Below are 25,870 nucleotides of genomic sequence, written 5' to 3'. Positions count from 1 at the left end.
ATTCTATGATGTAAGTTCAGTGATTTGATGGTTTCTGAATTCTACAACATGCTGATTTATTTAGGTCTTATAATAATTTAAAATTTCTATTGAAAATCATCTATTTTCTAAGATTCCATCAATACCTCATTTATTTTCATGGGCCTAGTTTTTCCATTGGAATCTGGGAAAAATTACTAAAATGGTCATTTTAAGTCACTCCACTTAGAATTACACAGATTAGGTATATGAAGAGAACAATGGAAACATAGTTTCTTTAGACACTTTAAGAGAATAATTCTTTGTATGCATTTTGTTTTTTAGATTCCACGTATGTATGAAGTCATACTGTATTTATCTTTTATTTCACTTGGCATAATACTCTCTAGGTCCTTCCATGTTACAATATTCTCTAGGTCCTTCCATGTTGTTACAAATGCCAAGATAAAAGAACAGATTGGTGGTTGCTGGAGGGATGGAGGTGGGGGGGGTGAAATGGGTGAAGGAGATCAAGGGGTACAGACTTCCAGTTATAAATCAGTCAGGGGGCTGTAATATACAGCATGAGGACTATAGTCAGTAACAGTGTATTGCATATTTGAAAGTTGCTGAAAGAGATCCAGAAAGTGTGACAAGAAGATAGTTTTTTGTAACTTTGTATGATGATGGCTGGGAATGAGACTTATTGTGAAGATCACTTTGCATGCATACAAATATTGAGTCATTATGTTATGTACCTGAACCTCATAATATGTCATATGTCAAATATACTTCAATTAAAAAGAAAGAACAATTCTCTAACAAGTTGAAGCATTTGAAAACGGAATACACTCCCTTTGTGCGTTCCTGTTTCTGAACGTGTTCAAAGAGTGGCTATTGAAGGACTTCCTGAGAAAAAGGTACAGATGATTCAAGGTTGGGATAAGCTACCCCCAAGATTCTATGGTGGTTGATGAGAGAGGGGATTCCTTCAAGAACTTGAGCCTGGAGCATTTCTGCCTGACTCAAGTGAAGCTACTGGTAGGGTGTGATTAGAAAATCATCTAAAGGTTTATAGACACGGACCGGACAGTTTAAGGTCCATCTTGGACCTTAATAAAGCCAGATGGTTTGGTAAATAATGTTTAAGAAATGTTACTTGTTAAGATTTTGGAATTTTTGATGTTACATATGTTTCTATAAAGACATATCATGGCAAAAAAGCTAGCAGGAACACATCTATCAGTACGCAAGACCGCTGTTGTGCATCTCCAGTGTATCTTAGCAAACACTGAGATCCATCACTCAAACTTGTAGGAGTGCCACTTTTTATTTGCCCCCTATTTTTACTATGCGTGGAGAGAACGTTTTGCAACGGCAAAGAAAAGAGTACCGTCAGGTGCAGAGGCCCGTAGCTGGAACAGTTGAATTTACAAGTGTGAGCATGGTTAAGCTAATCTGTAGCTCTTATGCAGTTATAAATGTACTAATATTTCCTATTTTGCTCCATAGTGTTTTATTTGAACTTGAATTAGTTTTTCTCTTCTTTTTAAAATTTCACCATGAACTAGACCTATGCTGATTCGGACATTATTTGTCTAACATTGAGATTTGACCTCACTGACCATCGTATCTGTATTACTAAGTAAGGTATTTGTTTAAAGGTACTTTTTTTTCAAAAAAGAGAAAGTTTAAATCAAAACCTAGTAACCTGTTGGGAACATTTCAAAGATGATACTGGTTTGTAGATGAAGAAACAGAGATTTAAAAATTATATAAAGGGAAATTTTATGAAAAGAAATAAGGTATCAGCCTCTGCTTCTACCTTTCCAGGCAGAATGATTGTATTTGGGGTCATGGCAAGAAGGAGTTTACTTTTTCTGAAAATACAAGAGGTAGCACATGCAAAAGATTAGCTACTTTAAGTTTTATGTTTCGGGTAACTCTTAAGTGTGGTTAAATTAACACATAAAAGGTTGTGGGTGGGTGTTTGCTTTGCCTTTTCTTGTAATGTGCAGACTCTTGTGATAGGTTTGCCTAAGTATATCCTCGAGGCTGAGTAACTATTCCTGGAGGTGATCTTAATGATATAATAGTTATCAACATAAATATATTATTTTAACACATTTAATTACACATTAATTCTATTGGTAAACTGATTTCCAAAAGAGTAAGCTCCCCATAAGGTGATTTTCATTAGATTTCACATATAGAAAGGATACAAGACATGGACTAGTAGTAGTGCTGTCTCTTAAGGCCCAATTGTGATGTTTCAAATCCTCCTTCTGTCACTATGTAATGACCTTGCAAAAGTTACTTAATCTTTCTATGCCTTAGTTTCCCAATTGAAAATTGAAGGTAAAAATATCTATTGCATATGGTTAGTGTCCAAATTAAATGAGTTAATACATAGAGGGTGCTGAGAACAGTGTCTGATACATAGTAATCATTCACTAAATGTTACTTTATTATTGTAATTATCATTTGTTAAAGTTTCAAAATAAGTAACCTAGGACGTGTTAGGACAGAAACTCAAAGGCTTTTGTGGCAGAGTATGTTCACAGCGGAACCATCGCTATCAATTCTAGCAGTGAGTTAACATGTACCGGATGCTCTACTGGGTACATGATCCCAGGGGTCAGATGCTGCCATACAGAATGGCAAAGTCAGGTTCTGTGCTAAGTTAGATGTTTTGTTGGATGACCTTATGTGCTCTGTTTAGATCACACACACCTCAGCGGGTAGAAAGACCTTATGTGCTCCGTTTAGATCACACACACCTCAGTGGGTGGAAAGGGTGTGAATCTCCTAGGTGTGCTTAAGTTCACAGAGTGTTGGCCAATCTCCAAGATCTTTGAAATCATATTAGACAAGGTTCACATCAAACCTTGGCTTCCCCCTTTATAAAGATGAGGCTAATGCCTACTTCATAGAACTCTGAGGATTTAATAGAAAAGAATCAACGTATTTTCTGACATAAAGTCGACCTTCAGTAGGTACAATCACTTTTTTTCTGAATCAGTGGCCACATGATGAACCCCTAGAATCCTTTCAGACCTAAAATAGTACCCCTAGTCAACAATGACCGGGTCATATCCCACGTCCTGGAGTCTCTGATAACAAGGGTGGACCTGGATCCTGCCAGGCAATGTGCAGTCCTAGGGCTGAACCACAGCTCTGTGCAGGGGCTGGAAGACTGAGAGAAAGGTCGGGGGTGGGGAGTTGAGGGACCCTCAGACTCTGGGTTCACCAAAGTCCAGAGTTTCCTAACCTTAAGGAACCATTTAAAAGCTGGTGACCAGGGCACCGGGGCGGCCCAGTCAGTTGAACGTCTAGCTCTTGGTTTTGGCTCAGGTCTGATCTCAGGGTCCTGAGATTGAGCCCCACCTCAGGCTCTGTGCTGAATGTGGAGTCTGCTTGGGTTTCTCTCTTCTTTCTCTACCCCTTCATCCCACACTTGCTTTCTTTCTCAAATAAATAAATCCATTTTAAAACAAATAGAACCTGCTGTTCATGATCCATAAGCTGTTTGTTTGGCACATGGAGGTTTTAAATAAACTGAATGCTAGTTAATAATATTGACAAATTAGGAGACTCACCCAAAAATCAGAATCTGTGGTGGTTCTAGAAAAATCAGGGGATGAAAAGTGTCTGAAAAACCTAGGCATGCCTCCCAGATGACGTGAGTGGGCTGAACTGAAAATCCGTCCCTCCTTTAGACTCATTGTGCCCTTCCATTTTTGCTGGGCTCTTATGGGCCTTGAGTTATGACACCTGCTTTCAGTAACACAAACTCTTCCTCCTTTTGGGTAAATTAATGTGCTTTTGCTACTTAAGATTATTTTATGTCTTTTTTTAAAAGATTTTATTTATTTTCTTGACAGAGATCACAAGTAGGCAGAGAGGCAGACAGACAGAGAGAGGAGGAAGCAGGATCCCCACTGAGCAGAGAACCCAATGCAGGGCTTGATCCCAGGACCCCTGGATCATGACCTGAGCCGAAAGCAGAGGCTTTAACCCACTGAGCCACCCAGGCGCCCCTATTTTACATCTTCTAAATACAAATAATTATGAAACAAATTTCTGAAATTCGACACATTACTTTCATGAATTTCTGCCACCACCATGAAATCATGAAATCATGGTAGACTATACCATGAAATCTTAAAAAATTATTAGCAGTACTGACTAGGATCAAAAGGGCAGTAACAGTAATTTTAAAAGTGCCAACTAGTAGTAATGTCCAAAAGATAAAAAACAGTTCAGGTTTGTAATTACTGTATTTATATACTAATGGTAAATCGCTTCTTAAAGTTTCATATTTCACATGACTTTTACAGCTGTCTTTTCAGAGCTATATTGAAAATTAGCAGTTGGTTAAATGAATTGTACATGACTGCTAACATAAAATGAGAACAATATACTTTTGGACATCAACAGAGCCAAACGCAGATTCAACATGAATTAACATGTTCAAGTGTTTTAATGCCTCTAAACCCACTTAAAAACATTTTGTCTATGGGGTCTTGTGTAGGAATCATATCCTCAAAGTAAACTTGACCAGTGCTGCGCTAGGGCCTCCTTATTCATTGATACTTACTAAAATGTTGGAAGGTGTGTGTGAGTAATCTTGCACTTGAATATATAAGGTTACTCTTCTGAAGTTGAGATTTCATGAATAATTACCAATTAGTGTAAAGTGTTGCATTCTTTAATTTCTTGTTTTCTAGTGTCGTCTGTGTTGGTGGCGATGGATCTGCCAGTGAAGTTGCCCATGCTTTGCTTCTCAGAGCCCAGAAGAATGCTGGGAAGGAAACAGACAGCCTTCTCACCCCTGCCCGAGCACAGCTGCCACTCGGCTTAATACCAGCAGGCAAGCCAGTGACCATGGATTTGCTAATTGGAACCTCTCCTCCTATCTTTCTCTGTTTCACTTCCTATCCTAGACAATGTAACACAGAGTTAAATGGAGACTTTGAATCTGAAAGACCCAAGTTTGGCATTTCCACTAGCAAATGTGAGACGTTGGACAAGTTATTTAATTTCTTTGAGCCTCATTTTTCTAATCTGTAAAAAAGATACCCATATATATTCCCCTCAGTATAAGGTTATTGTAGTATTAGATGGCATATGTGGAGGATTTAATACATAGTTAAACAATTGACAAATGGGATAGTTATTAATCTGGCTTCCCCTATAAAGGTCTAGTGATCACACAGCCCCAGGTATGAAATTTCACAAGGCCCCTTTAGTCAAGCCGCTTACAATGTCATATGAGGTAAAATGTTGTTACTCCCATTATCGGAGTATAAAGAGATAACCCGGAGTTGAGAATGCCAGAAAGATTCATTCTCACTGCTTTATTGCCAGTAGCTAGAATAGAACGCGACGCAGTGAACGTTCAATAACATTTATTAAGTGAATGAACGTAAAGAAGACTTAATAGAGTGCGTGCACTTGAATTGGGCCTAAAATGGGTAGGATCTGGCCTGATGAGGATGAGTTATTTTCTTCATTGCAAAAATAATCAATGCCAAAGCAAAATCCAAGAGCATGGAGAAATAGAAAACAGGTCATTTGTTGGGTGATGGCGGGATCAGAATTGTCCCAAAGCAGGGTGGCTCCTGGACTCCACAGGGAGGGGTCTGGATTGTATTTGATAAACAGTAGGGAACTATGGGAGTTTGAGAGCAAGGAACACCCTGCTGGGAGGCTTTCTGGGAGAACTTGTGAGTAGGGGAAGGGAGTGGAAAGCTGTGGGAGCCTAGGAGAACAGCTAGAGTAACCCTGGCTTCCAGAAGAGAGCAAAGTATCTTTCACAAGGTTATTACATTATGTCAGTCACTCCTTCCAAATTATTTAAACAAACAGTAGTGATGGAAAGTGATTCTTTCTTTTCTTTTCATTTGGAAAACCTCACATAGTATTCTCTCTACAAGAAAAGTAGAAACAATGACCATTTCCTATGAAAATAGGAAATAATGTGACTGGTTAAAAAATTCAACATTCTATCCATTTGATAACCACATTCATTTAGTATGGATTTCAGTATATTTAGTATTGTTCGTGGACAGAAAACAAAAGATACACAAATGCTCTTTTAGACTGTGAAGTCTTTTTTAAAAACCAGAAGAATTTAAAAGGAAACACGTATTTGGATATATCCTGATAATTATAAAGCATATAGAGAAAAACCTTTGATGATCTTTAAGCAGAAGAGAAGAAAATAACCTCAACTGGGAGGGGAAAAAAATGTGGCCAAGAGGAGCCAGTCATTTTCACCTTTTCGCATCATTTTAGTGGCTCTATCTGTAATGGTGGAGTTTTTCAGCATTTCCTTCCAAGCCAAGTGGATGTGCTTAGGTCATTTCCTCTTCAGTAGTATATACACTCACACTCGAGGTCACTTATTAACTGTTGTGAATCAAAAGTAAAATTGTTACTCTCACAGGTAGGCGTTTGACCTAAAGTGAATAGTTAGCTAGAAAAACTAGTGGTTATGCTTATCTTCTTAATATGCCATTTGAATGCACTTTGCTTAGAAAATACAGAATGTTGCCAAAATTGTGGTCATGGTATAGGAGTTCCAGCTTATGGATTCCATAAAGAGGGGGAAGTCACGTGCAGGATGTACTAATAGGAAGACCCAATGCCCCATCAGGGCTTTGATAGACAATGGGAACAAGAGCGGGGCAGGAAGTTTCCAGGCTGCACACAGAAGACAGACTGCTTTTGAAGCCATTTGCCTCCTGGAGAGAGACACCCAGAGGGAGAGCGTTTAGTAAATTACTCCACTGAGCCAACAGACTAAGCCGCTGAATTATGGTCAGACTCAAATGGATCAGATGTGGGGAAGCCTGTATTTGAACTGCTGGCCATTAGCAATGGTGTTTGTTGCCATGGGAACTGGTGCTAAGGAACTATACAGAGATTCCGATTAAACGGGTGGGGGTAGGATAGAGGAAAAAGCCAGAGAGGACATAAAAATAAAAAAGCAATCCAGTTGTTGTAAAACAAGGCTCAATCCACATACTGATGGCAAACCATATATTCCTATAGCGTTCACATAAATAAATTCATGCTTTCCAATTAATTTGAGGAGAATAAAATATTGCCAAGGGACTGTTAATTTCTATGATATTTCAGGCAAAGAACCAAAGTGTAGGTGCAGTTTTCATGAGAATTTTAGATATGCTTGACTAGGAAGTCATTACATCACATTTATCTGTTTGGATGTGGGAGACATTAACGGCCTTATGAATATTCATGGTGTCTGGTTAATTAAGTTAATTGTTCTGCAGAAGTGCTTGCACTTCCAAGGACAATTTTTTTTCCTTGTTTCTTTTTGCCTCCATAGTTTCTGCCTGGTACTTCCATCACTCATGCTTTACATGAACTGCTACTTCTGTCCTTACCCTCTTTGTATCTGGCACATTTCAGCAGGTCTGGAGAGGTGGTGGTGAGCAAAATTGCTGGTAGCTGTTAAGAAAAATAACTTTTCAGACTAATTAAAATGTTTACCTTGGGGTAGAACATTTATAGCTTTTGTGAGAATGCTAAAATTACATAGTTGTTATTTATGTGAGCAACATGTTCTCTTGGCATGTAGACGTCTTTTCAGATGGATCACATTTTGTTTTTGGAAATTGTACTCTGTCTTTTAGATTATCCAAACAAAAATACTGAGCACTCTATAGTATTACCATTTTATAAGCACTTTCCTCACAAACTTTCCTTTTTAATTCAGCGTGTAAAAAACTGTTCTTCAGGACTAAGGAATGGGTTAATCAGAGTAGAAGATGACTAAAATAATTTCTGGTCATGCCTCTTTGCAAATTGTATGGATTTAAGAGCAAGTTGTCAAGGTGCAGAGCCCAAGACGTAAAAATTTTAAAAAGTGATCTTGAGCAGTCTAAAAAGAGTTGTGTTTGGACATGCTTTGCATACTTCAAACTCAGAGGGAATAAATGGTCTTTATTTTCTTGGGTCATGATATGTGTCATTCTCTATTGCACATGACAACATGACATTATGTTCTTTAATAGCCCTTCTAGAGGAATGCGTTTATGGTTTATTCCCAATTAACCATGGTAATGGAGGAGATGTGTTTCATGGAGTACTGTAATCCATTGATAATCCTAAATATCTCACTCTAATTATGTGGCCTCCTCCAAAACCTTTACCATAAATCTGATTGGGAAGCAAAATAGGTTGATTTGTTTCCTTTCTTCCCTCCCACCTATTCCGGATTAATTAGCAATTAGATGACCAGAGGGTAAGCTGTTAGGTGGTCAAAGGATAATTGGAAAGGCTTAGGTAATTGACTCCTGGGTAAAGATCCACTGAGTAACAGGTTTCTGGACCCGTTCTTAAACCTTAGGATGCCTATGAGTCACCTTGAGAACTTGCTAAAGCATGGACACCTGGGGCTTTACTTCCAGACCTTCTGTTTCCAGTGGTTGGAGGTGGGACCCAGAAATTTGCCTTTTTAACAAGCTCCCAGATGATGTTGATGCTCCTGGTCCCTAGACCATACAATTCTAGATGAGTGCCTCTTCATATTACTGTTCAGGCACAAAACCTGAGGATCTTTTAAAATGCAGACTCTGATTCAGTAGGTCTGGAGTGGGACCCCAGAGTCACCATTTTAATAAACACCCATTTATTGTCCTAAGCACCAGAGTATTGTGGCTGGAAAGTGGGCCATTTTCTGAGTAACAAAGATCAGAGTATCATTTGCCCTTTGATAAATCAGTTGGAACAGTTTTATTAATTAGGGTTGAGATGGACTTTTCTTTGAATTGGTGTTACTAGAGGTCTGGAAGTCATTAATATTAGATAAGTCCCTTACAGCGATTATTTTAATGACAGCCTTGGTTAAGAATGTCAGAGTTGCCTTAGCTTCTTCAACTTGACAACTCTTGAGCATATCAGTTCAAGTGATATAAAACAAAGAGGTCATGTATGACCATACAGGAGTGTTCCCAGCTAACAAGTCCAGGGGCTAACCACACTTTCATAGCTGCTGGCTGTTACTGCCATTTCTTTCTTACAATCTGTAATTCAAGAAAACTTGTAGTCTCGTAATTTTAAATCCTTTTAACCTCCTGGGAATGGCAGGGGCCAGTTTATATTTTCGTCTTCAAAAAAAGGCTTTTACCCCAAGATCCCAGAGATACAAAAATGTTATAGAAGCCTGACTTGAGAGAACTCTTTTATTTTGCAATGTGGTGGCAAAATCCATGTGGATCATATATAATCCTAATGATTATGAAAATAAGAAATCTATAATGTCTCAAAACAGACTTTTATAGTGGTAAATACCATGGAAATAAATATTTTCTTCATTGAGGATACCATTTGTTCTATAAGAGGAAAATCCCCTCTTTGATGAAACCTTATCTCTAAGATTCATTAAAAGTATTTAAAAACTGTCTAGTACTTTACAGTGATTTTAGATTTTTTTCTTCATTACTATTTAGATTTTTATTTATATATTTATGCATTTGTTTCTGCTCTCCAGGGACAGCCTTAATGCTGTTGGTGCTCATTTTGTGATAGAAGTTAGAAGCCCACTCATTGAAGTTGGAGTAGACTTTGACATAACTAGTACGTTTTGGTAGAAAATAGACATTAATGATAGAAAAAGCAGTGAGCAAGTAGATATTATAAACTATTTGCTAATTTAAGTTATTTAAAGGCTAAACAAAAATTTGGCAACTATTTGATGTGAGTCTGTGAATGAACACTTACAAACTTCCATTAATTTTTCATTTGAACATTACGTAGTCATCTCTGTGTAAAGTAAGAGCAAGTGCATAAATGAAAACATATACTACATTGATTATACATGTTTTGAATTGATTTGGCAGGCTCTACTAACGTACTCGCACATTCTCTTCATGGAATCCCTCATGTGGTAACTGCAACTTTGCACATTATAATGGGTAAGAATTCTTTCAAAGAAGTTCCTGTTTTATAAGGAAGTTGACTTTCTTATAAGGAAATTTTTATATTTATATATGACTGTTTTATTTCTGTCAGATGCATCTAAGGAAGGACAAGTTCTTTGTCCCTCAAAGCAGAGACATGTTTTACTGAAAACCAAAAGTCAACTAGGGCGAAGCTTCACCATTTGAACTGCCTCCCTTTTCAGAGCACAGGCACTATAAAGAGTAGAAAATGAAGTTTTACTATAATCTTTTGAGAAAAAAAAATCATGATGGTGGTCAAAATCACAATTTTACAATCAGATTAAGAAAATCCATGCATCCTTTTGAAGTATATCAGATACTGTTGTTGGCTACACCTAGATGGTAGGGCTGGGATGACGTTATTAAAAGAAAAACACAAAAAGACAATTCACTGCACAGCTACTCTAGAATTGTTATTATTCCAATTAATGGAAGGTCTGTAAACTCAAAGTGCAATGCAAAACTACTGTTAAATCTAAGTTTAGTTTGCCCGTGTACTTCAACTTGACTTCTTTAACCATGTTTTACATGAAATAACAATAAGTTGTAGTATTTACTACTTTGTGTTTCTCCCTTGGTACCTGAAAAATTTACAAATGGCAGTTGCAGTAGTTGTAGGTCAGGGGAGATGAAGAGAAAGCAAGGATATTTATCCTGGTAGGAAATTGCTTGAGATCTTCTATAAGTAAATAAATAGGTTCTTCTGTGTTTGCCGTTTTGACAACTTGCCCTACTCCTCTCACTGCTTGACTAATATCCAACATGATATTCAAGGGCACATACAACCAGTTGATGTCTGCACTTTTAGCACGACTGGCAAGCTTCTTCGCTTTGGGTTCTCCGCCATGTTTGGCTTTGGTGGAAGAACTTTGGCCCTTGCAGAAAAAAATCGATGGATGTCACCCAACCAACGAAGGGATTTTGCGGTCATGAAGGCACTGGCAAAACTCAAGTAAGCTTTTTTTTTTTTTTCTTAAACCAAAAAATTTGTATCTTAGAGTACATGAGTGTTAATAGCAAATTTTATTGTATTTTAGGCCTGAAGACTGTGAAATATCCTTTTTACCATGTATCAGCTCTCACGATTTACAAGAATGGTAGGTAAAGAGCTCAAAGTACTATAAGCATCTGTATCTTTCTTTAAAGCATGAAATAGTTTGATATACACAATTTTTTAGTCTTGTGATCTTTGGTAGTTTTTCTAAAATATTAGCAAAGAATGTAGAGTAGTATAATTCTAGACGGCCATGTACTTTTGACTTCTGTCTTCAGAAGCAATGATTCCTTCCATCCATCCATCCATCCAATCATTCACTCATTTGTTCAACAGCCTGTTTATTGAATGTTACAAACCAGGCACTTTGGATATAACAGTAAGCCAGAAAACAAACAAAACCCATGGTTTTTGCCAGGAGAATTTCAGTCTAGTGTGGAACACAAACATTACTCAAAGCCACACAAAGCAAATGTTCTAGTCTTTAAAAGAAAAGCAGAATCATCATTGTGATGGTGGTTATGACACCACCTTTAAATGAATCAGCACAGTATAATGCAGTAATGGAATATACTCACATATTTTTACTTACTTGATCTAATCTAAGAAAATATTTAACAAATTAGTTTCTTGAAGGTTCTCAATAGAATAGATGTTATTTTTTGTGTGATGTGGTTTTTCTTTTCTTTTGTTTTGTTTTTACTTTTAGGAAGGCAGAAGGATCTCCCAAATCTGGTAAGCTTAAAAGTACCTCCTTAAGAACTGAGCCAGACCCTGTTGACATTTTGCTCTGGTGAGGGAAAGTAACCAGTCACTTCCATTGCCTTTAGACAGTAGTGATCAGTGGCAGACCATCCAGGGTCAGTTCTTGAATGTCAGCATTATGGCAATCCCTTGCCTGTGTTCGGTGGCACCTAGAGGCCTGGCACCTACTACCAGGTTAGTAAGCATTTTTATTGAATCACTAATACTTTTCTATAAATCAGGGTATTTTTTCCTCTCTCTCTTTTAGAATACCTTGCTAACTTTTGGCTGGCTAGAATATTATCAACAGGTAGTCTCTTTTGGACTGTGATAATAGAAGAGATTCTAAGGGACTTTGCCTCAGAGTAGGCTGAGACCAACTGTTAAACTGGAAATACTAGATGATCACTGATTTATTTATATTTCTGAGGCTAAAATATTTCTCGGGTTTTATTAACATAATTTTATTATGTCATTTTATGCCTACTTTGCTTGCTTTATTTGTGTTTATTTACTGGTCATTGAAAACATTACATTTCTTGTATTTCTTGTGAACGTCTCTACTTTCAAACTGTAGAACAGACATAAATATCTTCAGCATGAATAGCTTGTCTGTGGGTATATTTGATACCTTTGTCAAAGGAAGCTGAATTTCACTTATTTATATTTAGTATGAATAGTGGTACATATGAATCTGCTGCCCACATTTTCTTGAGACATTTTATATATCATTTTATCCATAAAAATATAAACCATCTCTTACACATTCTTTTCAAGCAGCTGTCCATTATTCATCTGAAAATCTTTCTCTCCCACTCCCATAGAGAGCATGGAAGGATCATGAATATTGCATAATATAGTCAAATCTAGATTTTCCCTGGACATAGACTAAAAGAATGACTTCTGTGCTGTGGCAATTTATAACATAATTTCAATGATCAGTTTTGTCTTCCCTGCAAAATATTTAACCAGAATGATTAACAGCTAGCAAGAGGGGTTGATTTACAATTTTTTTCCTCGGCAGTTGATATGAAGGTGATAAAGAAATATCCAAAGTTAGAGAAGAAGAAAAACTATGCACTTTGATATTAATATCTAGACACCAGGGTCCTCTTTATTTCTAGTAACTGGAAGGGAATTATTTTGAAGCTTGTGTGATTTAGAAATTGTAGCTTAATTATTTCCTGCCTATACCATCAGAAATCCTAGATAGATGTGTACCTGCCTATTATAGCTTCCCTCACTAAAAGTGAAACCAGCTAGCTGACTAAAGGAGCAATGTTCTACAGGACTGGAGACAATACTTGTCTTATCCTACTTCATCTCTGACTCTCATGTTTGCTTCAGGACCTTCATGAGAGGTGGTCTGCTCTTCTGGGAGTGGATTCATGCCTCTCCCAATGCTGCTCCATACAGTTTTTAACTTGCCTGGAATTCCATTGCTTATTCTCATGAGGCTTAATCAGTACTGATTAAATTTTCAGAGGAGCTAGAGAATCTCTAGTTAGAGATTTCCTTGTGGACTGTAATTGAACACTCCCCCCCCCGCCTTTTTTTTTTTTTTTTTTTGTAAAAACCGTTATACCACGCCTTGGCTGACCAGAGGTATTCAGAGATTTATCTTCAGAATGATTCAGGATCATCGCACAGGAGATTCAACTTCCAACTTTATTCCTCCCCCCTAATAAAGTATAACTTAATTCAAAATACCTCATTGAAAATTGCTGATAGAAATTAGTGTTGTTTTCAGTATCCTAAGATTAAATGCATAATATACATAAAACTTAGAATAGTGAAGTTACATAGAGCGTGTTTCAATGACTAAGTATTGAAAAGGAGACATACGAAGTGCTTTTCATGTTTATGAAAAATTAAGCAATTTTTGAAGAATAAAAACATAAGACAGTACTCTGAATGTGTTGGCATGTTAAGAAAAATGAACATTGGACCCTGGCAGCTAAGAGATCTGGTACCAGTGATCATTTTGTTTTTCCTGGTGTGCCTTTGAGCAAATCACTTAAACTTGGGGTCTTCTTTTCCATCTGTATAAACTGAGTGAATGACTGGATAATCTCCAAGGTCCCTTGCAAGCTCTAACCTGAGTTTCCATAAGATTTAAAGAGCTCTTTTTCATGTTGTTGTTATTCTTGGAATAACTTTATATCTGCCTTGAAATCAAGCTAGAAATCATTTGCACATATTTCTGCAAACTGCCTTCTAAAGCTAGATGCATTTGTGAGTGGCTTTTTTGGCACTAAATCACATCTCTAAATTTGCAGTCTCTTATATTAAACTGAACTGTTATGCAAGATTAAAATGCTCAGTCATTTAACTGCACATGTGTGGCAACATTTGTCCCTTTTATCCATCTGTGGGCCCCTTTGATTTATTTTTCTATGTCACTTCGACCTGCCCATAAGTAAATATTTAAATATCACACTGTAGGTTTTAGAAAGTGTTGAGCAACTTGTTATACCATTTGTATTTATTTGCTGTTTTACCTCTTTTAAAAACACATGATTTCACATTTTGAATCCCTAAGTAAATACACTGGATTTTAAATGATGTCTTGCTAGGTATATAGGATGCATGATCGTTCATTTTCTTAAAAAGCCCCTAATGACCTTACGGAGAAGGAAATCAGTCAGTTAATAAAAAACTAATTCAAAGGGCTGTGCTGTTTAAAAAATAACAACAGCAAGATAAAATGTAAGAATTTTAGGTAAATGTAATGTGACGATGACTAATCTCTCTGGCCTAAAACTTCTAGTAAGCGTGATATTTGTTAGAAGGAATGATAGAGTAATTTCTGTTGCAATCACTTCATAAACTTCTCAGTGTCAAATACAAATATTTAATTCCAGATTAAATAATGGAAGCATGGCTCTTATCGTTGTACGAAACACTTCTCGACCAGAATTTATAAAGCACCTAAAAAGATACGCCAGTGTTAAAAATCAGGTAGAGTAAATTATTTTTATTACTTGTGTGCAAAACTGTTAATCCTGGAAAGAGAGATGCTGCAAGAGTTGATATCAAATCCTGCATCATAAGAAGGCGTTATTCTCTAATATATTAATCTTTTTTTCCTTTCAGTTGTGGTTCCTCCAAATTTTGAAGAGCATCTATTGTATTAATATAGATTGGTCCTTTTTAGGCTATCCTTTGGAGGATACATACGTGTGTGTGTGTGCCTGTGTGCCTGCAAAGAGAAAGTAGAAAATGTAGTGTTATACTGAAATGTGAAGTAAATTAAAGATAAAATTATGTACTTGGCTGTTCTTCAGAATGAAAAGCAGTGAAGTCTGAGATGTTTAGCCTTCTCAGTGTTATGGCAGCAGAGTCTCTGAAGTTATGACCTTTAGATTCTCCTGCCATTTATGTACAGATCAGCCTGCCTTCACTTAATTGAAATAGATTTGCAGACCTGTATTTAAAAACACACCACATTTATACAGTCAGTATTCTATTCAGAATGAGAACATGTGGTTGCGTTTTGGGAGACAGATAAAATTGTATTTCCCCTTAAGGGATTTGTTTTAAAGAGAAGCGATAACTATTATAAGCCACATTCTTTTGGCAGAGATTTTGACCCAGTTTTTAGGAAACTGATCCAGAAATATGTGAATTTCTGAAATGATGAGTCTTGAACTACACCGGTATGCTTGTAAAGCCCTGTAGTCTCACTCCCCATAGGTACAGAACTGTACCTGGATGCAGCAGGAGAGAGGACATGGGAGGAGGAGCGTAAGTCCAGCGGTGGCGGTGGCATCTTGCTTCTGCAGGTGGCCATTGCGAGGCTCACACTGTAGTAAACTTTTGTAGGCAGTCCTCATGAAGTTTCAGTTCTCTTCTGCCCCCTACGTTATTTGATCAGTGTTTATTGAGCAAGCAACTGAATGAAGTGTCTAGGAAATTGTATTGTAAAAATTACAGTGCCTCTTTCCTTAAATACCAATCTCAAAGTCTACAGAAGCAGACCTAATGTAGGTTGTGAGCCGAAGTAATAACTTCGTGTGTGTGTGTTTGGGGAAAGATGGTGACTGACTGTTCAAGGAATGTAGGCCTTTTCAGATGTTACTCATTTTATTTGCAGTGTTACTATTTTTCTTAATCCACAAGCAGTACATGTTCATTATTATTTTTTCCTAAGTCAGAAAGTAGAAACAGAAAAGCAATATATAAAGCACTCAAAATTCTGTATCCCAAGAGCTAATCAGGATCACTACCTTGGTATAAACCTCTGAATCTTTCCACATTAAACATATGTGAGAACCTCAATGGGTATTAACCTGAAGGTACTCATCCTGAGAAGCTCTGTATTTATTTTAGGTAGGTACAAAATAACTAGGAAATTCTCTTTTGGAATTGCCTAAGGGACAAATGTCTGAGGTAATTTTTTGTAGGCATCCTTTTTTCAACATGAAAATATCCTTGTGAGTTTGAGAGTAATGCATGCTTACTATAAAAAGAAAAGTGAAGACAGAGTGAATAGAACTCTCTATAGGAAAATAATTTTTTAAAAAAGTAAGATCATGTTATGCAAGATATATTATAACCTGCTTTCCCCATTTACCAGCCATGTCTTATTTTTGATGCAAAAACTATTGCCTCTGTGGGGGTGGGGGGGTTGGGGGGCTGGAGGAGGCCAGTAGTTAGTCCTAACTCTGATTGACTTAGCTCTTTCCAAAAACTGAAATCCATGATACTGCTCTGTAATTATTTCTTTAACTCTGAAAATATTCAACATAATGGTATGTATGAATAAGTAGATGGAGTCCCAAGGTCACTGCTTCCAAGCAATGTTAATTTGATACATTTTTTTTTTAAAGGACATATATTTACACATAGGTATGTACATGTAGTCTCTTTTCTTCAGGGTGACATTTTCAAAAATGTAAATTTATGTAAATTATGTAATATGATAAAGACCACATAAAGGTAAGATTATATAAGCAGCAGTCTAGTTAGCAGTAACTGTGTATCCAGAAAGGAAAACACAGTACTTTGGCCTCGGGAAAGCCCCAGTCTAGGTCCGGGAACCATCTTTGCCAGGTTAAACTGAATCTTCACATATATTAACAATCGTAGCATATAATGAAAACCACCATCATCCTGCCTTCCCCATCACTGTGTCAAATAGAAAAATACTACCCTTCCTTTCAACTCTGTCCTATCACTGTCCTCCTTTTCCTCTGTCTTACATTCCCATGTATACTTTGACCATCATTTTTGGTAGGGAGTTTAAGACCCTTAAGTAAGTTAGCGCTTTCCCTGAGAACTTGTTTGCCAACTTCTAGTCCTCTTGTGATGCTTTGTCCTGGGGGATCTCATTCCCTACCGCCACCCCATTTGAACCATTGCACAATTCGCGAAATTTGCGAATTAGTGTTCTCTTTTCTCTGCTGATCAACAGGATCATGGTGCTTTCCTGTGTGCTGAAGTAGGAAAACTCATAGGCATCTTGAGTCTAGCATGTCCATACCTGACCATATTATGTTTCCCCTAAAGGTCCTCCTTCCATGTGTCCCTCCAGAGGATGGCATCCTGGAGTTACTCTGGAATCCTCTCCCTCCCTCATTCCTCACAATCAGCCCACCAAGCTCTTCTGTTGGTTTCCCTCCTAAATGTTTCTGAAATTTCTCCTCCACCTTATTTTGAACCTTAATCCCTTCTAGTTTATAGCACCCTCTTTCTGACTTTCCTTTGCTCTGGTCTTATCTTCCACACTTAGTTTTAGAGGGATTTTGCTAAAACACTTTGCTGATGCTCTTGTGCTTAACTCTTCAGTGCCCTGCTCATTCTTGTCAAGATGGCAGCGCATGTCCTCAGCATGGAATACATGGCCCTTTGTATTCTGGCCCTTGTTTATGTCACAGCCTCTCCTCTTGCCATCCTACCCCAGCTTTTCCTGTGTTTTGGTCATTTTACTAGTGTGTTAGGGCTGCCATGACAAATACCACAGACTCTGTGGAGGCTTAACAGAAATTTTTTACAGATCTGAAGATTAGAAGTCCAAGATGGTGTTAGCAGGTTTGGTTTCTCTCAAGGCCTCTTGTGGCTTCGAGATGTCTCTCTGCCTTCTGGCTGTGTCTTCACAGGGTCTTTCCTCTGGGTGTGCACATCCCTGGCATCTGTGTGTCCTAGTTTCATCTTTTAGGGACACCCGTCACGGTGGATGAGGGCCTACCCCAAAACCTCATTTTAGCCGCACCTTTAAAGACCTTCTGCCTAATTATGGTTACATTCTAAGGTATGGGGGTGATAAGGTCAACTTACGACTTTGCGGGAGAGGTACAATTCAGTGGGTAACCCCATCTATGTCTTTTTTTTTTTTTTAAATCAAATATAGTTGTTTATATTTTCTTTAAAAATAAGTGCCAAAACAGCAGTATTACAATCAGTATTACAGTATGCTGAACTTTTTGTAGTTGCTTGATGGTGCCCTATATCCATACTAAGGTAAATGTTTCCTCTTTCCAAAACTTCTTCCCTTCCCCTCCAGGCTAACCCTTGTGTGTTAAGACTCCCATCAGATAGGAAGCTCACCCAACATCCTGAGCTTGCTGCTTCTTGTTTCTCTCCTTTAACTCTGTGCTTACACCATCATGGCATTTGTGTGTATCACAGTTTGAACTGTTGGTCTCTTCCTCACATCTTAGACACACCCTCACACGAGATACTGAGCTCTTGGCTCCCTAACCTCCCATCTAATGATGTGGCTTCATAGGTAATGAATTTGCTGGCATGTGTGGAGCTTCATTTGGTGAAGGATGCACACGAAAACTGAGGCTTTTAAGATAACAGACTTATTGGTGGCGGCCATCCCTCCGTGGCCTCTCTCAGCTTCCAGCTGTGCACCGCAGGCGGACTGCTTTTATCACGTGGCCATCTCCTCGCTTATAAGGACATCACTCATGTTGGATGAGGGCTCAACCTGATGACTTCATCTTAGCTCAGTCACATCTGCAAAGACCCTCTTCCCAAACACGGGTGACCTTTGCAGGTACTAAGAGTTAAGGCTTCCAGGCATTGTTATCCGGGATGCAGTTTAACTCCTAGTTAGCCTAGTTAGCCAGTTAGCACCCATTATTTTTACAAGTTCACACAGAATGAAGGCTGTCCCCAGGGCTCTGGAGCTAAGATGGAAGTCTAAGGCAGCGACTGCTAAGCAGTTTCACAGGGAGCCCTCGTGCTTCCACAGAGTGCTACTTGGGGCCCGTAATTCTGTACCTGCATTAGAATGGCTGATACCACCCTGTAAATCCAGTATATGCCATGGTAGTAGCCCAGTGCATTATACAGTATAACTGTGAACTGCTGGGCCTTGGTTTCTACTTGGGCAAAATAAGGGTGTGGGGGAAAAATACTAGTTTTCTGGCAACTTTTAGAACTCCATACCTCACTGAGGTTTGTACATGGAAGAGAGAAAAACCCATGTAGATCATAGGAATAGACCTCATGCCATTTACCTAAAAAGGGAAATAAGTGAGTGGTTATTGTGCACTGCTACTAAACAGGTATTTGGTTATCTTTTCTTTTTTATGGGAATACATATTTTTTTCCACTAAAGTTTCCTTAGACAAACAAACTTGAAGATCGCCTGCACCCTTTTAGAGCGGTCAGCAAGCAAACAATTGTCTTGCGAATTGTATCCATCTTGACTGTGGACTGAGGCGGAAAACCCGCAAAAATCACATTTGACTGACTTCCTCTTTCTACCTTCATAAGCTTAGAGCTAGGTTCTTCCTGGTTAAATACTAAGTGTGAAACTTAGTTTCCTTTACATCACCTCAATTAATTGACAAGTTAGTAAGTTGGTGGATTATATAAATCTTCTGGGTCAACAGCTGGGTATTAAAAAATCTTTAATTGAAAATGGTATGATATTGTATACAACCTCAGACTAGTGATCATAAAACAAGTTTGCTTGATCTCCCAAAGATATTGGGGACCCCTGGCACAGAGTTTCAAAGCTATAAAAATATCCTCATGCATGTTGATATTTATGTGCAAGAGAAAGCACAGTGAACTTTTTAATTTGCACGAGCGGTTAGGGATAAAGCCCACACTGTGACTATTTGTGTTGGTTTTATTTAGTTCAACTTTCCATTTGTTGAGACTTACACTGTTGGAGAAGTAAGAGTTCGTCAGAGGAACAAAAGCGGATGTGATCCGGAGGAGGATGATGGACGGCAGGCAGCTGCTTCAGAACACAGTTTCCCTTGGAACATAGATGGTGACTTAGTGGAAGCCGAATCAGAGGTTCTGGTCAAGTAAGTGTCATTATTTACCCCCTTCAATATCCACCAGTAGACACAAAATTAAGTATAATGGAAGCAGCCATGTTATGACTTTTTCTTTTAATGAGTAAGTCAGGGAAGCATAAAAAGATAGATGTACAATTTTAATAAATAAAGTATAACTTTACATTTATTCACCAGTTGTTACATGCAGCCCAAGCATTTTCGTATAGACTCATCACCAGATTTTCTGAGTATATTGGCATTTCAAATGACCATTCTCCCTAAACTGTACAGATAATGTCTACAATTTGTTTTATAATTTTAGCAATATATATTTTGTAATCTTAAAAGTGGATTGAGAGCTTAACCTTGTGAAAGCTCTCTGCGGAGTGGATGGGTACACATTGAAAGCTCCAGTCTTGATCATTTTGTATTCAGTGGCCTGCTGCTTTCAGCCCTTTCCACAGCATTCAACCTTCTCAACACAGCAACAGTTTCATATACTCTGTAACAGGACAACTGGCATGAAACAAGTTTAGGACCATGCAGACTCATTGCTGGAAAGCATTAGGACTCAAGGGGTGGAAGACCGGGGCAGGAGCAGCACCCTGTAGGCACAGTGTCTGGATGTTACAGTCATTACCAGTGTCCATCTATCAGCAACCCCTCCACATTTACAAGATTGAACTCTGCCACGAATGGAGGTTTGCCAGCTATTGTTAGATTGGTATTTGGTATTATGTACCAGACTCAATAGCTATATGTGTGAAAAATAACGAGGTTGATGAAATAATTACACATCTGTTTCTTACAGATTACACCCAAGACTGATCAGTCTTTATGGAGGAAGCATGGAAGAAATGAATGATTCCAAAGTAACATGTAATTGTTTATAGAAGAAATGTACAAACTAGAATTTTAAGAGTGAAGGAATTGGTCATGCATTAAAGATATAGGGGAAAAATTATTTTTTTAAAGAAATGAAAATTGCTATTTTTGTTGCTAAAAATTAGCTTCTAGAGCTTAAGCCATGAAATATAATGAATTAAATTCTGGGTTTCAGAAAGTATTTATTGGAACTGAAAGTAAACATTCATATACTCAAAACATCATGATGATCTGTCAGTAATTCCCAAGTGAAATAATTTGGATGCTTTCACCTTTCAGGATTTGAGTCCATCCTCTATGGGTATAAGATTTCCTACAGCCTGGTACAGATGGATGCCAGAGATTACCTAAGGATGCCCTGGTGAGATCCTAATCCAGATTTCAAAATGGCTCCAATACCTACGTTATTTGCCAAAGAGATAAACTATTTTAAGTTGTTAGGGAACCGATTTTGTGACTATTCCCTGAAAGCTGAAAGTTGTTGATTTTCTTTAAGTCTTTCCAAATCCATAACAAATTTTGAAGTATGAGAAGTAGCTAACTAGTGAGGAGCTGTTTTCTCTTTGCTTCTGAAAGTCGTGTTATCCAGCAATCCTAGCACACTGGTTTAGCGCACTCAATACCCCACATGCTGTCATCTCTGGATAGAGAAGAGCCCAATTTAAATTTCCTCAGAGATCATCCTTCACCACTGATTCCAGAAAATCTCCTGAAAGGATTACTTTGCTTTTTATGTAATGAAAAAGGCAGATCATTTGCTTATATAATACCTTTTTAAGTTTAATCAATGACTGCTGGGATATACCGTGTTCAGGAGGGTTCATGCTCGCAGATTGGGTTTCAGCCATCGAGTGCCTTCAGAAACTCTGTCCTCCTTGTTCTCTGGCCACCAATTACTACTGTGGGCTCATGAACAGAGAACCTGCAGGAATTTCGGCAGCCTGAGAAAGACCGCTGTTGGCAGGGGCTTCAGATAGACAGAAGTCTTTTACTATTTAATTGCTTCCAATAATAAAGACAGATATAGGGGCGCCTGGGTGGCTCAGTGGGTTAAGCTGCTGCCTTCGGCTCGGGTCATGATCCCGGGGTCCTGGGATCGAGTCCCACATGGGGTTCTCTGCTCGGCAGGGGCCCTGCTTCCCTCTCTCTCTCTCTGCCTGCCTCTCTGTCAAATAAACAAATAAAAAAAAAAATAAAGACAGATATAGGACAACTCACAGCTATCAGCATCCCAGTCACATGCCTGAATAAATATGAAAAAGGACTGTATTTGCAAGTGAAAAGATACTAAAGAGTATTTAAAATCCAGAAGCTTTTCATAAAAACTATTTCACTTACCACTAAAACAGATCATGGAAATTTTTGTGTCACATTTATATTCACTGAATACAAGCTAAAAGTTAAATTTCCAGATTTTGTTTCTCTAATTCCATGCAGACGAGAATGCTCTTACACATCTGATAAAAACACATGTAATACATACATCTGAGGAGAAAGTAATATCTACACAAGTAGGGGCATTTGCTTGATTTGACAGTCACTATTTTACATAGTATCTAATTTATATGAAATACTGGCCTCCAAGCATGGTCTTCGTAGAGTTTGGCTTTTTAAGAGTCATTAATGAGGTACAGTTTTCATATTTGACATATTATCAGTGTATTTATATTTGAAATATCAGTGTATTTATATTTGAAATATAAGCTAAAGTGCAACATTCACAATCTGCTTCAGAGTATAAGTTAGAATTCTTAAGTACTATTGTTTTTGTAAGTAAAAAAATTTCACTAAAAATGGATTTTAGACATTACTCCTGGGTACCCTTGATAAAAATGTGTTATATTCTTTTAAGAACTTATGTATATATACAGAGAGAATCCATAGCTGTATAAACAGTAATTATCCAGAAGTCATTAAACTCAAGCCAGTGTATAAATTCAGTCTGGAATTTGCTCCTCAGGCCCCAAGTGCTCTTACATAGACTGCTGACTAAATGGTTGTTGATCAAAGCCCATCATAAAAGTATTAGAAATAAAGATCTTTAAAGATAAAATCTGCTTTAAGACATTAGTGGTCTTCTTTTATTCATAAGAAAATTGAGAAACAGCTCTTCATTCTTTAAATATATTTAGCTGGATTTTTCCAATGAGTCCCAAATATCTATTAGAAATGAATCATTGCCTATTCAGTGGAGTTTATTTTACCGAAGCAAGCACACCTGGCAAATTATTTCTTTTAAAGGAATGATATTTCAAGTCCAAGACCTCTCCAAATGAGTTGTTTACTTCCTCAACATGATTTAATTCAGATGCACTTTCATTTCAAGGTATCTTCGAGGGATTACTTACCTTGAATAAACTGAATGCTTTAGTGTTTTTTTCTATCCATTTAGAACTGAAAGATTATTTTCCTCTGGAAGAGTAATCATTGCTTGGGATTTTTCACTTGCATCGAGACCTAGTATGTCACAAGGTCATGAGTAAATGAAGTACATAGGAGAAATCTGAGCAGAATTCTGGGTTTCTTGTAAACACTGTCTTGAATTTCTTTGGTTAACCTGAGTCTATTCTCTCAATTTGAAAGAAGTCTTTAATCATCATTGTTGCTCTTGCTGTTAACATAGCTCCAGCTGTCTCTTCTGTTTTCTTCTTGGAGGACAGATTTGTACTGTCTTTTAAAGAAGCCAGCCTGTAAACAGTATTGCATAATCACTAGTGTATAGTTGCGAATATATTACACTCATTGGACACCTGAATAGTCACCGTCCCAAGTAGTAAAATTCAGATGGGAAATATTGTGTTAAAGAGCACTTTTATTGGACTGCTCGGTGACACATACTCTCCAAAATGGACATTAAGAATAATATGCAATGTTTTCTAAGAGCTTTCTTAAAGAACATCTTTCCAAACTAGTGTCACGGTTGGAATACTGGTACTGAAGTTAGGAGAAACAGGAGATCAGTACTGCAAAGTCACTTGGGAATTTAAAACGTTAACATTAAAAGTGCTACAATATTTCATAATTTGGGAGTCACAAAGGGGGCTTCGTTACAAATTAAAAACAGCATTACTGAATAGTTTAACATGGATAATTATTAAAGGCTTACCTTCCACATAACATATGAAATCAATAAAAGCAAAATAAGTCCAAGGAACAAGCTACTTGAAATAATTGCTATTGTGAAATGACGTTTGGGTCTTTGATGATGTAGTCCTTCAAGCAGAACCTACATAAAGAGCCACCAGTTTAAAAACTTGCTTTTAATTCCCTCTGAATCACCTCCCACCCCTCCCCAACCCATGAGTCCCATAGTATTTTGGACAATTCCCATCTCCTCCTCTTGCTGGTTCTAGCAACCCTAGGGAACATTGGCAACCATTTAGTAGAATTAGCTTGTGCCATGTTTCTTCATCCAGATAATTCTACCAAGTTCACCTCCTGAAAAAGCCATCTGCATTGTTCCCTCCCACCAGTTGTGGAAAATACCAAATCTCAGTATTTCAAGCCTTCCATGATCTAGGCAATCTAGTTTCCTGATTGGAAGCTCCATCAATAGTTTTTCAGGTAAAATGTGTTTCATTTTAGTGTGTTTCAGGTAAAATGGTCATCTTACATGTGCAACAGTCTCATCTTTGTTTAGTTCAATAACTTTTGGATTAGGCTCTGGAAAAGCTGTTGCTCTTATTTCAAACTTGAGGGCCGAAGTCTCATCCTGTTTAATAAAAGAAAGATCACTGTAGCCTGATTCGTGAAGACAGATTAATAATTTCTCATGATCCTTACCTACTCTCTGAGGTTTTTACAATGGATATTCCCCAGTTCATTTCACCATTTGTATTAAATTGCAATGCAACACTTCCTGTGCTTCCAAAGGCATGACCATTGTATTATTTTTCCGGGCATCATTTTATTGAAATCCTTTTATTAAACTTAACTAGTTTGGGCACTTGGGTGGTTCAGATGGTTAAATGTCTGCCTTTGGCTCAGGTCACGGCCCCAGGGTCCTGGTATCGAGCCCCACATCAGGCTTCCTGCTCAGTGGGGAGTCTGCTTCTCCCTCTGCCCCTCCTGCACTCTCCCTCTTGCCTGCTTTCTCTTTCTCTCTCGAAATTTTTAAACATGACTAGTTTGCAGACAACTTGACGCAGATATTTGTAATACTTAATAATTTAAAGATTTGGTAGTTAGCACTATTTTGTTCCCTAGAAATTGAGTCTTTTACCAAATAAGACTTTCTTCACCTAATAAATGTTTCTTCAGATTTATTTTACCTAGGCTTTTATTTTTTTTCCCTGAACAGTGCTATCATCTTGCTGCTGTGATAAAATACATATAGTTTATCTAATACCTTAACAGAAAAATCTGGTACAAGTAGTTATAACATTCAAATATAAAATCAGTAGATGAACTCCAAGATATATACTACATAGCCAAGAATCGGGGGATGGGCTCCACATTCTCTGAGAACCTCTTAAAATTGCATGTAAAATTGAGTTTCTCATAACCTCTTAAAATTGCATGTAAAATTGAGTTTCTCATATATGCATTCATTGCGGTAGAACAGTATTCCTAAAGAGATCTATGGCCTTTAAAAGTGAAAACTACTATATATAAATGTTGTAGAATTTTAGGGCTGAAAATAAATTACATACTTTGTTAAAGCAGTGGTTTCCAACAGGCATTCTTTTATCACCTTGAGGACAGGAGTTTCTGGAGACATTTTTGACTGTCAGGACTTGGGAGGTGGTGTGTCACCGTCTAGTTCATAGAGACTAGTAATGCTGTTAAACATCCTATAATACACAGGACTGGACCTGGCATCAAGGAATTATCTGGTCCAAAATGCCAATAGCGCCCAATGTGGAGAAATCCGGACCTCAAGGGTATGAGGCTACAAACTGCAAAAGTCCTAGTAACTCGTTGCTGGTCTCAGGTTTTAGTTTTTAGCACAGCTGTAACTAGAGCAGAAATCTCTTACTTCAGTATCTGGTGGATCTTTTTCTCCCTCCCCTCCTTGACCACTGTGTAGCAATTTTAAACATTCTTCTTTAAACAAAATAGAACTA

At 37.7% G+C, this 25,870-nt stretch overlaps 2 protein-coding genes across 2 annotated transcripts in view; one reads left to right on the top strand and one right to left on the bottom strand.

Moving 5' to 3' along the window:
* Nucleotides 1-21,899, top strand: part of CERKL (ceramide kinase like) — a 116,304-nt gene extending 94,405 nt beyond the window's left edge. Inside the window, exons 5-13 of the mRNA XM_044242470.1 lie at nucleotides 4,689-4,831; nucleotides 9,831-9,905; nucleotides 10,707-10,884; nucleotides 10,970-11,029; nucleotides 11,636-11,661; nucleotides 11,757-11,865; nucleotides 14,535-14,631; nucleotides 19,771-19,946; nucleotides 20,731-21,899. Coding sequence (XP_044098405.1) covers nucleotides 4,689-4,831; nucleotides 9,831-9,905; nucleotides 10,707-10,884; nucleotides 10,970-11,029; nucleotides 11,636-11,661; nucleotides 11,757-11,865; nucleotides 14,535-14,631; nucleotides 19,771-19,946; nucleotides 20,731-20,812 — 946 coding nt within the window. The 3' untranslated portion in view covers nucleotides 20,813-21,899. The remainder of the gene's footprint in view (nucleotides 1-4,688; nucleotides 4,832-9,830; nucleotides 9,906-10,706; nucleotides 10,885-10,969; nucleotides 11,030-11,635; nucleotides 11,662-11,756; nucleotides 11,866-14,534; nucleotides 14,632-19,770; nucleotides 19,947-20,730) is intronic.
* Nucleotides 21,900-22,622: 723 nt separating this feature from the next.
* Nucleotides 22,623-25,870, bottom strand: part of ITGA4 (integrin subunit alpha 4) — a 77,603-nt gene continuing 74,355 nt past the window's right edge. Inside the window, exons 26-28 of the mRNA XM_044242468.1 lie at nucleotides 24,418-24,516; nucleotides 23,911-24,030; nucleotides 22,623-23,492 (exon numbers count right to left, since the gene is read on the bottom strand). Coding sequence (XP_044098403.1) covers nucleotides 23,394-23,492; nucleotides 23,911-24,030; nucleotides 24,418-24,516 — 318 coding nt within the window. The 3' untranslated portion in view covers nucleotides 22,623-23,393. The remainder of the gene's footprint in view (nucleotides 23,493-23,910; nucleotides 24,031-24,417; nucleotides 24,517-25,870) is intronic.

This window comes from Neovison vison, chromosome 3 (genome assembly GCF_020171115.1).
Source record: "Neovison vison isolate M4711 chromosome 3, ASM_NN_V1, whole genome shotgun sequence".
Lineage (NCBI taxonomy): Eukaryota > Metazoa > Chordata > Mammalia > Carnivora > Mustelidae > Neogale > Neogale vison.
This window is presented reverse-complemented; position numbering and strand designations above follow the sequence as displayed.